Source organism: Arvicanthis niloticus, chromosome 3, assembly GCF_011762505.2.
Source record: "Arvicanthis niloticus isolate mArvNil1 chromosome 3, mArvNil1.pat.X, whole genome shotgun sequence".
NCBI lineage: Eukaryota > Metazoa > Chordata > Mammalia > Rodentia > Muridae > Arvicanthis > Arvicanthis niloticus.
Genome location: NC_047660.1, coordinates 79,300,322 through 79,312,791, shown reverse-complemented (window position 1 = coordinate 79,312,791; position 12,470 = coordinate 79,300,322). Strand labels below are relative to the sequence as shown.

At 37.7% G+C, this 12,470-nt stretch overlaps 1 protein-coding gene across 5 annotated transcripts in view; it reads right to left on the bottom strand.

The window, feature by feature from the left end:
- Dnah12 (dynein axonemal heavy chain 12) overlaps positions 1–12,470 on the bottom strand; it is a 168,579-nt gene that overhangs the window by 114,583 nt on the left and 41,526 nt on the right. For all 5 annotated transcript variants that reach the window (XR_013109428.1, XM_034498136.2, XM_076931288.1 and 2 more), the window contains exons 22-27: positions 10,690–10,811; positions 10,297–10,579; positions 6,295–6,414; positions 5,859–6,015; positions 5,312–5,484; positions 74–226 (exon numbers count right to left, since the gene is read on the bottom strand). Coding sequence is in view for 4 of the 5 variants with exons in the window: in XM_034498136.2 (XP_034354027.1) it covers positions 74–226; positions 5,312–5,484; positions 5,859–6,015; positions 6,295–6,414; positions 10,297–10,579; positions 10,690–10,811 (1,008 nt within the window). In the remaining variant the exon portion in view is untranslated. The remainder of the gene's footprint in view (positions 1–73; positions 227–5,311; positions 5,485–5,858; positions 6,016–6,294; positions 6,415–10,296; positions 10,580–10,689; positions 10,812–12,470) is intronic.

The following is a 12,470-nucleotide window of genomic DNA, read 5'->3' as shown; positions in this document are numbered from 1 at the left end:
ATTAGCACAGAAATTTGCCTTAGTGTGCCAAGGTAGACCTAGCTGGAAGGCGGTGATCTGATCCTCCTCCTACCTTTCCCATTGCGAGATAGTCTAGTCCATCAGAGCAGTTGAACACTACACACTGCACAGCCAGAGCTTTAGCCAAGTCCTTGGTGGTTTCCGTCTTTCCTGTGCCTGCTGGCCCTTCTGGAGCACCTCCAAGGTTTAAATAGAAGGCACCTATCTGAAAAATAAAACAGTTTGTGTGAAAGAATTTATGATTAGCTAAAACAAGCAAAAAAAAAAAAAAAAAAACCAAAGAAACTAGACAGTCATTGGCCAAGTGAACTTATTTGTATTTGTAGCTTCAGGGAAGCCAGGTATGATTATATTGTTATATTTCAGCAAATATAAGGAGATAAGAATGGATTGATTTGCATTCTTCTACATGCTGACCTCCAGTTGAACCAGCACCATTTGTTGAAAATGCTGTCCTTTTTCCGTTGGACAGTTTTAACTCCTTTGTCAAAAGTCAAGTGACCACAGGTATGTGGGTTCATTTCTGGGTCTTCAATTATATTCCATTGATCTTCCTGCCTGTCTCTGTACCAATAACATGCAGTTTTTATCATTCAAATTCAGGGCTGAAATCAACCAAGTAGAAACAAAAAGAACTATACAAAATATCAACAAAACCAGGAGCTGGTTCTTTGAGAAAATCAACAAGATAGATAAACCCTTAGCCAGACTAACCAAAGGGCACAGAGACAGTATCCAAATTAATAAAATCAGAACTGAAAAGGGAGACATAACAACAGAAACTGAGGAAATTTTTAAAAAATAATCAGATCCTACTACAAAGGCCTATACTCAACAAAATTGGAAAATCTGGATGAGATGGATAATTTTCTAGACAGATGCCAGGTACCAAAATTAAATCAGGAGCAGATAAACCATCTAAACAGTTCCATAACCCCTAAAGAAATAGAAGCAATTATTAAAAGTCTCCTCACCAAAAAAAGTCTGGGACCAGATGGTTTTAGTGCAGAATTCTATCAGACCTTCAAGGAAGACCTAATACCAATTCTCCTCAAACTATTCCACAGAATAGAAACAGAAGAAACACTATCCAATTTATTCTATTAAGCTACATTACGCTCATACCTAAACCTCACAAAGACCCAACAAAGAAAGAGAACTTCAGAACAACCTCTTTTATGAATATTGATGCAAAAATACTCAATAAAATTCTCACAAACCGAATCAAAAAACACATCAAAACAATCATCCATCATGATCAAGTAGGCTTTATCCCAGGAATGCAGAGATGGTTCAATATTCAGAAATCCATCAATATAATCCACTATATAAACAAACTCAAAGAAAAAAAAAGCCACATGATTGTCTCACTAGATGCTGAGAAAGCATTTGACAAAATTCAACATCCCTTCATGTTAAAAGTCTTGGAAAGATCAGGAATTCAAGGCCCATATCTAAACATAGTAAAAGCAATATACAACAAGCCATTAGCCAACATCAAACTAAATGGAGAGAAACTTGAAGCAATCCCACTAAGATCAGGGACTAGACAAGGCTGCCCACTCTCACCCTACCTATTCAATATAGTACTGGAATTCCTAGCCAGGGCAATTAGACAACAAAAGGAAGTCAAAGGGATACAAATAAGAAAGGAAGAAGTCAAATTTTCACTATTTGCAAATGATATGATAGTATACTTAAGTGACCCTAAAACTTCCACCAGAGAACTCCTAAACCTGATAAACAACTTCAGCAAAGTGGCTGGATATAAAATCAACTCAAACAAATTAGTAGCCTTCCTCTACTCAAAGGATAAATAGGTTGAGAAAGAAATTAGGGAAATGACACCCTTCACAATAGTCACAAATAATATAAAATATCTTGGAGTGAATCTAACCAAGCAAGTGAAAGATCTGTATGACAAGAGCTTCAAGTCTCTGAAGAAAGAAATCGAAGATCTCAGAAGATGGAAAGATCTCCCATGCTTCTAGATTGCCAGGATTAATTTAGTAAAATGGCTATCTTGCCAAAAGCAATCTATAGATTCAATGCAATTCCCATCAAAATTCCACATCAATTCTTCAGAGATAGAAAGAGCAATTTGCAAGTTCATTTGGAATAACAAAAAACCCAGGATAGTGAGAACTATTCTCAACAATAAAAGAACTTCTGGGGGAATCACCATCCCTGACCTCAAAATGTACTACAGAGCAATAGTGATTAAAAAAAAAAAAAAAAGCCTGCATGGTATTGGTACAAAGACAGGCAAGGAGATCAATGGAATAGAATTGAAGACTCAGAAATGAACCCACACACCTATGATCACTTGATCTTTGACAAAGGAGCTAAAGCCATCCAGTGGGAAAAGGACAGCATTTTCAACAAATTGTGCTGGTTCAACTGGAGGTCAGCATGTAGGAGAATGCAAATTAATCCATTTTTATCCCCTTGTACAAAGCTCAAGTCCAAGTGGATAAAGGACCTTCACATAAAACCGGATACACTGAAACTAATAGAAGAGAAGGTGGGGAACAGCTTCGAATACCTAGGCACAGGGGGAAAGTTCCTGAACAGAACACCAATGGCTTATGCTCTCAGATCAAGAATTGACAAATGGGACTTCATAAAATTGCAAAGCTTCTGTAAGGCAAAGGACAGTGTCAATAGGACAAATCGGCAACCAACAGACTGGGAAAAGCTCTTTACCAATCCTACATCCGATAGAGGGCTAATATCCAATATATACAAATAACTCAAGAAATTAGACTCCATACAACCAAATAACCCTATTAAAAATGGGGTGCAGACCTAAACAAAGAATTCTCAACTGAGGAAACTTGAATGGCCGAGAAGCACCTTAAGAAATGCTCAACATCCTTAGTCATCAGGGAAATGCAAATCAAAACAACCCTGAGATACCACCTCACACCAGTCAGAATGGCTAAGATCAAAAACTCAGATGATAGTAGATGCTGGCGAGGATGTGGAGAAAGAGGAACACTCCTCCATTGTTGGTGGGATTGCAAGCTGATACAACCACTTTGGAAATGAGTCTGGCGGTTCCTCAGAAAATTGGACATAGCACTACCTGAGGAGTCAGCTATACCACTCCTGGTTATATATATATATATATCAAGGACATATGCTCCACTATGTTCATAGAAGCCTTATTTATAATAGCCAGAAGCTGGAAAGAACCCAGATGTCATTCAACAGAGGAATGAATACAAAAAATGTGGTACATTTACACAATGGAGTATTACTCAGCTATTAAAAATAATGAATTTGAGAAATTTTTAGGTAAATGGATAGAACTAGAAAATATCATCCTGAGTGAGATAACCCAATCACAAAAGAACACACATGATATTTACTCACTGATAAGTGGGTATTAGCCCAAAAGCTTGAAATAGCCAAGATTCAACTCACAGACCACATGAAGCTCATGAAGAAGAAAGACCAAGTGTGGATGCCTCGGTCCTACTTAGAAGGAGTAACAAAATACTCATGGGAGCAAATATGGCGACAAAGTGTGGGACAGAAACTGAAGGAGAGGCCATCTGGAGACCATTCCACCTGGGTTTCCATCCCATGTGCAGTCACCAAAGGTAGACGCTGATGTGGATGTCAGGAAGTGCATGCTGACAAGACCTTGACATAGCTGTCTCCTTAGCGGTCTGCCAGAGTCTGACATATTCAGAGGCAGATGCTCACAGCTAACTATTGATCTGATCAAGGGGTTCCCAATGGAGAAGTTAGAGAGAAGTTTGAAGGAGCTGAAAGGGTTTATGACTCCATGAGGAGAGCAACAATACCAACCAACCAGAGCTTCCTCACGGTCTAACCCACCAGCCTGGGAGCACATACGGAGGGACCCATGACTCCATCTGTATATGTAGTGGAGGATAGCCTTGTCGGGCATAGGTGGGAAAGGAGATCCTCGGTCCCATGAAGGCTGAATACTGAGTGTGAGGGAATTTGAGGGTGGGGAGGTGGGAGTCGGGGGGGTAGGTGGGGGCACATCCTCATAGAGGCAAGAGGAGGGGGGATGGGATAGGAGGTTCCTGGGTGGTGGGGGAAATGGGGTAAGGGGATAAAATCTGAAATGTAAATATAATATCCAATAAGAAAGAAAGAAAGAAAGAAAGAAAGAAAGAAAGAAAGAAAGAACGAAAGAAGGAAAAGAAAGACACTGTCCATGGCTAGTTGCACAGAGGTTAAATGCCTTGCACAGTGGTATGGATGGGTCTAGATTTGGAAGACAAACAAATGTGTTGTGTATGAGTTCTCTGGACTGTGCTCTTTACTCTTGGTATGTTCTCCATTTCCTGCATCCCCAAAGAACTGCTCTAAGTTTCTCTTACCACTACCGTCACTTTCCACTTTGTATTATAGTTTATATGCATTCTTCTTTTTCATTAGTCAGAGTTTAAATTCAGTAGTGTATGAATCATTTCCCTAATAAATCATATGCACAAGAATCCTAGCTTCATCTGCTACTAGAGACTCAACTTTACACTCTAACCACTCAGCATTTAATGGGTTGCTGTTTCTTCATGCCCCTCCTCAATTCCCAAGTTAGACTGGCAGAGGCAGCAAATGAAAATGCATAGGGAAACTTAAATTTTAGATGAACAATGGATGATTTGTTAACAGTTCCTTTGCTTCCCTTACATTATTTAGAGTGCGCGCGCACACACACACACACACCACATATGATGCTTCAGTTAACAGTAGATGGTGCAACTAACATATGCCATATAGCCTCTTCCTGTTGCCTATAAGCATCTAGTTCTGTGGAACATGTAGTGCTGCAAGTGCATAGTTTTTGGCATTTGCAGGAGACACACTTTTCATGAGAGTGTATGTATGTCTAGCCTTAAGTGACACCAGACACTTGACAGTATTTTCAATCACTTGAAATTTAGATTTAACTAGAAATCCTAGATCTATCATTATTGTGGATTTTTGGTAGTTGTGCTTCTGTCTTTCCAGAGATAAGTTAAAAGAGAGGCCAGAGAGATGGCAAAATAGGTAAAGGTATTTGACACCAAACCTGACAACCTGAGTTTACTCCCCAGGTCCCATAATGTAGGAGAGAACACAATCCTGAAAGATGTTCTCTGACCTGGACACAGGCAGCACCCCACTCTCACACAGGTACACACATAAATAATTGTAAAAATGTTTTAAACAAATGAGGATAGCCTATATTAAGTTTGGAGAAGAAAATAAATTCTATACCAAGAAGTAAAATTTAATATATGAACAAAGTAACTTAAGTGCATACCAATGTTCTGTAACATCTGTCAGTTAAAGGAGTTATGACAAGTCGGGGTGAGTTGCCAAGATACTCATAAGCATATTTTACATTGCAATTAATGATTCGAACTCGAGCATTCTCAGATTCCCAGTAATAACGAAGTTGAGCGAGCCACTGGAAATCTGTATCGTGTGAGACACCTAGAAAGAATGAAATAAAATCATCAAGTGAATATAATTTGAAAAGTAATTTTTTATTATCACAACAAATAATAAAATAATTAATGCTTTCAAATTAAAGAAAAGATCATTCACCGGGTGATGGTAGTGCTTGCCTTTAATCCCAGCAATCAGAGGCATCAGAGGCAGACAGATCCTGTGAGTTTGAAGCCAGCCTAGTCTACATAGCTAGTTCCAGAACAGCCAGGGCCACACAGAGAAACCCTGTCTCAAAAAACAAACAAAAATAAAGAAAAGACTATTAAAAAAGAAATCCTGTTAATAAAAACTTCATGTCTTGGTTTCTTAGACACTATCAACACTTCCCATTTTATATTAAAGAAGCAGTCGCCTACCCATTTCAATCATGTCCATGACGACATCTCTAGCATGGACGTCAATTGTAACCAAAGCCCCCAGTGTGATCCTAGTCTGCTTAGACAGCTTCCCTCTCACCAGCTCCACAATGTCATTTAGTTGATACTGGAGTTCCTTGTAGTATTTCTTTAATCCCTAAAAAATAGAAGCAGTTTAATTGACATTACACACACACACACACACACACACGTACGGCTATGCATATACTTACTTATTTATGGAATAACTTTGACTTCATAATCTATTTCAAAATATAAGTGAGTTACAGAGTGAATTTGTCTAAGCCTACTAAAAATAACAAGCTTTCAAAAATGTTAATGCTGCATATAGAAATCGCAAAGAACAGACAAGAAAACAAAGAAATATGGAACAAGAAAAAAGAATACTGCTGTTTAAAATCAAATGATGCTTTACCTCTGTTCCACCACTTATGACTTCCTGTGTCTCAGAAGTCCAGAACATTTGAGACACACAAAGAACAACCTGGCCAGGCCACTCTCTGACCCAGTCTTTTCTTGCAGATTCTGGATAAGCCTGAATAATTAAAATAAATTCCTATGTTTAAAAGTTTACAAGAGAAAAGAAAGCTGTGAACAGCTAACATTTTTAAAATTCTTTTGTTGGGTTAGTTGTCAAGTTTTTGATGAACAATACAAATTATTTCTATTATAAGGAAAATATAAAAATTTCATTAAACCATTTGAAAAGTCATACATGAGGAGGGTGAAGGTTATGAAATGGGTTTATGCTTAAGTATAGTTTATGAATATCCAAAGGTTTGAAAACAAGTTATATATATATATATATATATATATATATATATATATATATATATGTATATGTATATAGATGTCAAATTTTAATTGAAAAGGAAACTTGCTGGCTAATGTTGTCAACTTGGCAAAATCTAGAGTCACTGAGGAGACAGGCCTCTGGCATGACTATGGGGTATAACTTGATTAGGTTGATTCAAGAAGACTCATCTTAACTGTAGGTAGGACTATTCACTGGTCAGACAACTCTGGTATGCATAAAATAAAGAAAGCAAGCTAATCACTAGCAAGCACTCATGGCTCTCTCCTTTCTGGCTATGGCTGTAGTGTGGCCAGCTGCTTTTGGCTCCTGCTGTCTTGACTCCCCCTGACACAATGAACTGTACCTTGAATTGTGAACTAAAAGAAACCCTTCCTTCCTTAAGTTGCTTAGATGAGGTTATTTTATCATAGCAACATAGCACCTAAGACAGAGACCATATAATATATTGAAAAACTGGACTAGTAGTTAGAATATTTATGTCACTTATGCATAACTTTTCTAAAAACTTATATAACCAGGCTATATAATTACACTTTTTAAATTATATACACCTTAACAATCTGTAAATTTGATTTTGAAATATGCTTCTTTCTACTCCTAATACTTTCCTGTTTCAAAGTTTTAAATGTATTTTGGAAGGAAGATTTAATAGTTTAAAAGTAGCTTGCCTTGATAACAAATGGTAACAGCAAATACAAATTATAAATTAAAAAACTTTATAGAATGAATGTTCAAATTGATGCTAATAGAAATTATTCTTTTAAAATAACTCATTAAATATAAGAATATAGATATTTATAAAATATTTCTTATTGAAGCACTTATAGCTACATTCAAATAACAAAGTAACATAAGTGCTAAGGAAAAGTTGTGATGTGTGGCAGGTACATTGTCTATGCCAGTGAAGGTATGACAGCATGGACAATGCTGATGCTTTCCTGTGTGTTTTTAGTTTGTTTGGAATCATAGAGAAAGGAGAAAAAATAAGATCAAGTTGCAAAAACAATGATGCTGCAGAAAAGCCATCTCAAGAAAATGAGCTCTGGGCTAAAGCGGTTACTCGGTGATGAAAAGTGTGTAACATTCTCCCAGAGAGCCATGTCTGGCAGCTCCCAACTGGCAGTAACTCCAGTTCCAGAGGGATGTGATGTCTCTGGTCTCCATGGGTACTTGCACTGATGTGCACATACTCTCAAAGAGAGACACATAGATACTATGCATAATTAAAATAATAATTTTGAAAGAGAAGCTTCATAAGGCCCTTTAAGAGAAGGCTATCTCACTCATGCAGTGACTTCCTGGAAATCGGCTGCAAGGGCTTTTCAAACTACTCCCACTGCACAGCTGCTCCTTTGTGGTGTTAAAGGCAGAATGAGGTAACACACACATTTCAAGGTTAGAATATTTTGATTAGCATTAAGTGAGGTACATAAAAGTATCCAGGTGCTATATTTTCTTCAATTTATAATGTACTCATGTATGTTCATCTCGCTCAGAGGTTTAAAGTAGTTGTCTCAAAAGCAACAAATGAACTAGATAATTTATTTAGCACCATGTCTGACCTATAGATCATCAAATAATAAAGCACATGGCTGTTTGCCTACTAGAAATATGTAAGTAACATTGCAGTGTTCTGTTTGTTGGGTTTTTTTTTTTTAAGTTTTGATTTACTTATTTATTATGGGTGTGGGAATATATGCCAAAGTGCAGGTATGAAGATCAATAGACAATACATGAGAATCAGCTCCCCTTCTCCATCATATGGATTTTAAGGGATGCAACTCAGACTGTCAGGCTTGGCAGCAAGAACCTTTACCTGGTTATCCATTTCTATGGGTTTATTGTTTGCTTGTTTTGTTGTTTTGAGATAGAGTTACTTTGTAGCCCAAGCTGGATCTGGAACTGTGTAACCCATGTTGGCCTCAAACTCTGGGAAGTACACCTTCCTCATCTTCTCCAGTGCTGACATTGTAGCTGTGAGATACTAAGTCTGGTATGTGGAGAGCTTTGGGGGCCACTTGGCAGGAATCTGACATTGGCCAAGGACAAGGAAATGGGCTTTAGGCAGGAATCTGACATTTGGCTAGAACAAAGTAGGCTTCAAGCATGACTATGACTATGGGCTAGGACAAGGAAGTAGGCTCAGATATTTTGGCCATCCTAATAAGCCCTTAGAAAGTGATCACAGGAGTGTTCATGGGACTTTGCTTACTGTCTTGCTTGTTCCTTGACTATTTGCATTTATTGTATTGCTAGTTCCTCAACCTAGAACTGACCTAAATACTTGCATGTAATTAAAATGGTATAAAAGCAAATTGAGAAAAAAGCCTGCCTTCAGTCTCAGAATTGGCTGGGATCATGCTACAATGTTGTCTAATTATCTTTTTTCTTTTTAATCCTCACTCCTGCACTGGAGAACCTGTTGACTGACTGAGCTGGCTTGGTCACTGGTACATTTCAATTTATAAAATAAAATTCTGATTTTTCACCAGCCTCCACAAATCTACTTCTCTTCTCAGCATTCCCTCAGAGTAAATCTCACCTATATACTCATGTCAAAAATATTAAAGTAATTCTTGAGACCTTCTTCTCCCTTCTCCCCCTTTTACTGTACAATCAATTTAAGACCTGTCAAAATTGGATACAAGTATATTTCTCTAATAGTGTCTAATTTCCTCCATGTCTCCACCACTTGTCCAGTGTCAGCTGTACATCTATCTTCTAGGCTAATGCAAGGCTCTCCTAATTTGTCTTCCTGTTTTGATAGTCTATTAATTCATTCTTTATACCACAGTCCTAGTGGTATAAAAATATAAACCAGATTATGACTTTACCCTGATTAAAATACTCCTAACCTTCCTGTGTAAATAAAACAACTCCCTGCACATCTTCCTTTCCGCCTTCCATGATCTTCATTCTCTGTTACGTTCACGCTACTGCAGATGCAGAGGTCTTTGGACAGGTTCCTCACCATCCTTCAACCTTTTTGTGTCTTGGTCTTTACACAGGGTACCAATATGTCTGCTCTTTTTTTCCTTTGTATTTTTAATTTATTAATCATTTTATTCATTTACATTTCAAATGATATTCCCCTTCCTGGCTTCCCCTCCATTAAACCCCCTATCCCATTCTCCCTCCCCTTTGTCTCTAAAAGGATGCTCCCCCATCCACCCACTCCCACCTCACTGCCCTACCATTCCCCTATGCTGGGGCATCAAGCCTCCACAGGACCAAGGCCCTCCTCCCATTGATGCCAGATAAGGCCACCCTCTGCTACATATGCAGCTAGAGCCATGGGCTCCTCCTCTTTATCTAGTTATTTTCTCTTTCTCTTTCATATCTCGGACTCAGTCTAACTTCCTTTGTGAGCCTATCCCTGCGTATTTGCCTATTCTAAAAGATATACTTTATTATTCTCTGATAATACATTTCCTTTTATAACATACCAGTATTGTGTGTGTTATTAAGTATATTATTCTTACCAATTCTTACTAGTAATGTTAAAAATACAGAGAAAAAATAGCATTCACCAAATGAATAAACAAACAAGCAAAAGCATTTGTAGAATATAGATTATCCCTTTAATCCTAGGAAACATACCAGTCTGGAGGCAGCAATCACGTCATGAATACTTCTGAGCATCAGGTCTTCTACTTGAATGAGCCATTTCTCTACAGCGCCCCTCGCTGCAGATGTGGAGATCAGTGCAATCAGCTCCACTCGCTCACCCTCTGAGCTATACATGGCTTTAATATCCAGATTAGACAGGAACTCCAATTTAGCAATGCCCTCAAAGCATTTTTTTAAGTGTGGCTGAACTCTGAGTGGATCTTTGGTCTCTGACAAAATCTCTAGCATTTCATCATTAGATAAAAAGAAAAAGCTAGAAAAGAAATATGGGAATAAAAAAAATACACACACAAACCCTTAGTGGCAACTCATCACACAGCAGAAGATGTGTTTAATGATAGTGCAGTTGGTCGTCTACCATACCGAGGGAAGAAAAGTCGCTTCTTCTCAAGGTATGCATTCAGTCCTTTCATGATTTTCTCCAGAAGGTCATTGCAATTCTGTAATTTTTCCAATAAGCCTGTTAAAGAAGTAGCAGCAAGCACCTAAAAGACACAGATTCATATGAGACAGACTTATGTGCTTGACATATAAACCATTAACTGTTTTGAAATGTTATGAAATCAGTAGTGAAATATTCCCTCCCCTTACTTTTGAAACAGGGCTCACTATGTAGCCCAGGCTAGCCATAGACTTTTTGCTCTAACCCCCAAATGCTGGAATTGTATGAACCACATCCAGCTTCGGAACTTCTTTTATAATATAAAAATAACACAATTCACTACGTCATACATATTATAACCCAATAACATGAGTTCCAAGTGATGTTATGATTATCATGCACGTTTATTATTATTATTTATTTATTATTTTAGGTTTTGTAACTGTGAATTTTAATCTGCAGCAGGTTTTGGCAAGCTACATATCACTGGCCAAATCTAACCCTGATAGCTTTTGTATAATCCTCAAACTAAGAATGTTTTTTTATACTTTCAGAAGGTTAAAAAATCAAAAGAGGACTAAGGAAATAACTCAGTTGGCAGCATGCTTGCTTAGCATGTATGAGGCGTAGGGTTTTTGCCAGCACATATACACTGAGTGTGCTGGCCCATGGCTGTAACCCCAGGCTTTCACAGGTAGATGCAGGAGGATCAGAAGTTCAAAGTCATTCTCAGCTACATAGAGAATTTGAAGCAACTTGGGCTAGAGGCCCTGTCTCAAAAAATTAAATTATAAAAATGAAGGCAATAATACTATTTCATAACCTAAGTAAAAATGTTGTCAGTGCCTATAAGCAAAGCTTTATTATGGTGGAAACATACCCATTTGTTATGTATTAGTTCTGGCTGATTTTCACTATAAGATGGGAGAAGAAAGGATTAAAAATAGACTGCATGCCTTACAAAGCCTAAGGAAACATATTAACTGGCTCTTCACAGAAGAGAGCTGACCTCTAATCTATAAGAAATCATGTACAAGCTCCAAAAGTAAAAAAGGAAGATTAATTTTCTTGAAACTCATACATTTCTCTAATGAACGCTCAATAATTCTAGTACTTATTTAGTTTTTCTCTCAGGTTGGAAAAAAGTTATTCCTTAAGTTGAATACATTTTAAAAGTAGATGCACAGCTATGGTTTATGCTAAATGTGTGAAAAATACTGGCTTTCACATTAGAATCCTGTACAAGGTGCTCTTAATAGGAAAGACACACAGGAACTGAGACCAATTGAGGTCTCAACTGTTTTTCCTGATTAACACTTCCAAGCAAACACAGAACCACTTATACTAACCACACTTTCTCCATCCTTTGCTATATCTCATTGTTTATATATTTGTTTACTTTCTGAGGTGGTTGAATATAGTGGGAGTCAATTCAGTTAACTGTTCATCTAAAGTAGTTACACTGTGTGTGTGTTGCAATAGAACTTTTATGAAGTGAAAAATAAAATTAGTTTGCTACTTTCAAACATATTTTTATGAACAGTTTATGAACTTTCCAATTTGTATACAATGAATGAGCTATGGTTTGTTTGTTTGTTTGTTTTGTTTTTTTTGAGACAGGGTTTCTCTGTGTAGCCCTGGCTGTCCTGGAACTCACTCTGTAGATCAGGCTGGCCTTGAACTCAGAAATCCGCCTGCCTCTGCCTCCCAAGTGCTGGGATTAAAGGCATGTGCCACCACTGCCCAGCAAGTTGTGTTTTAA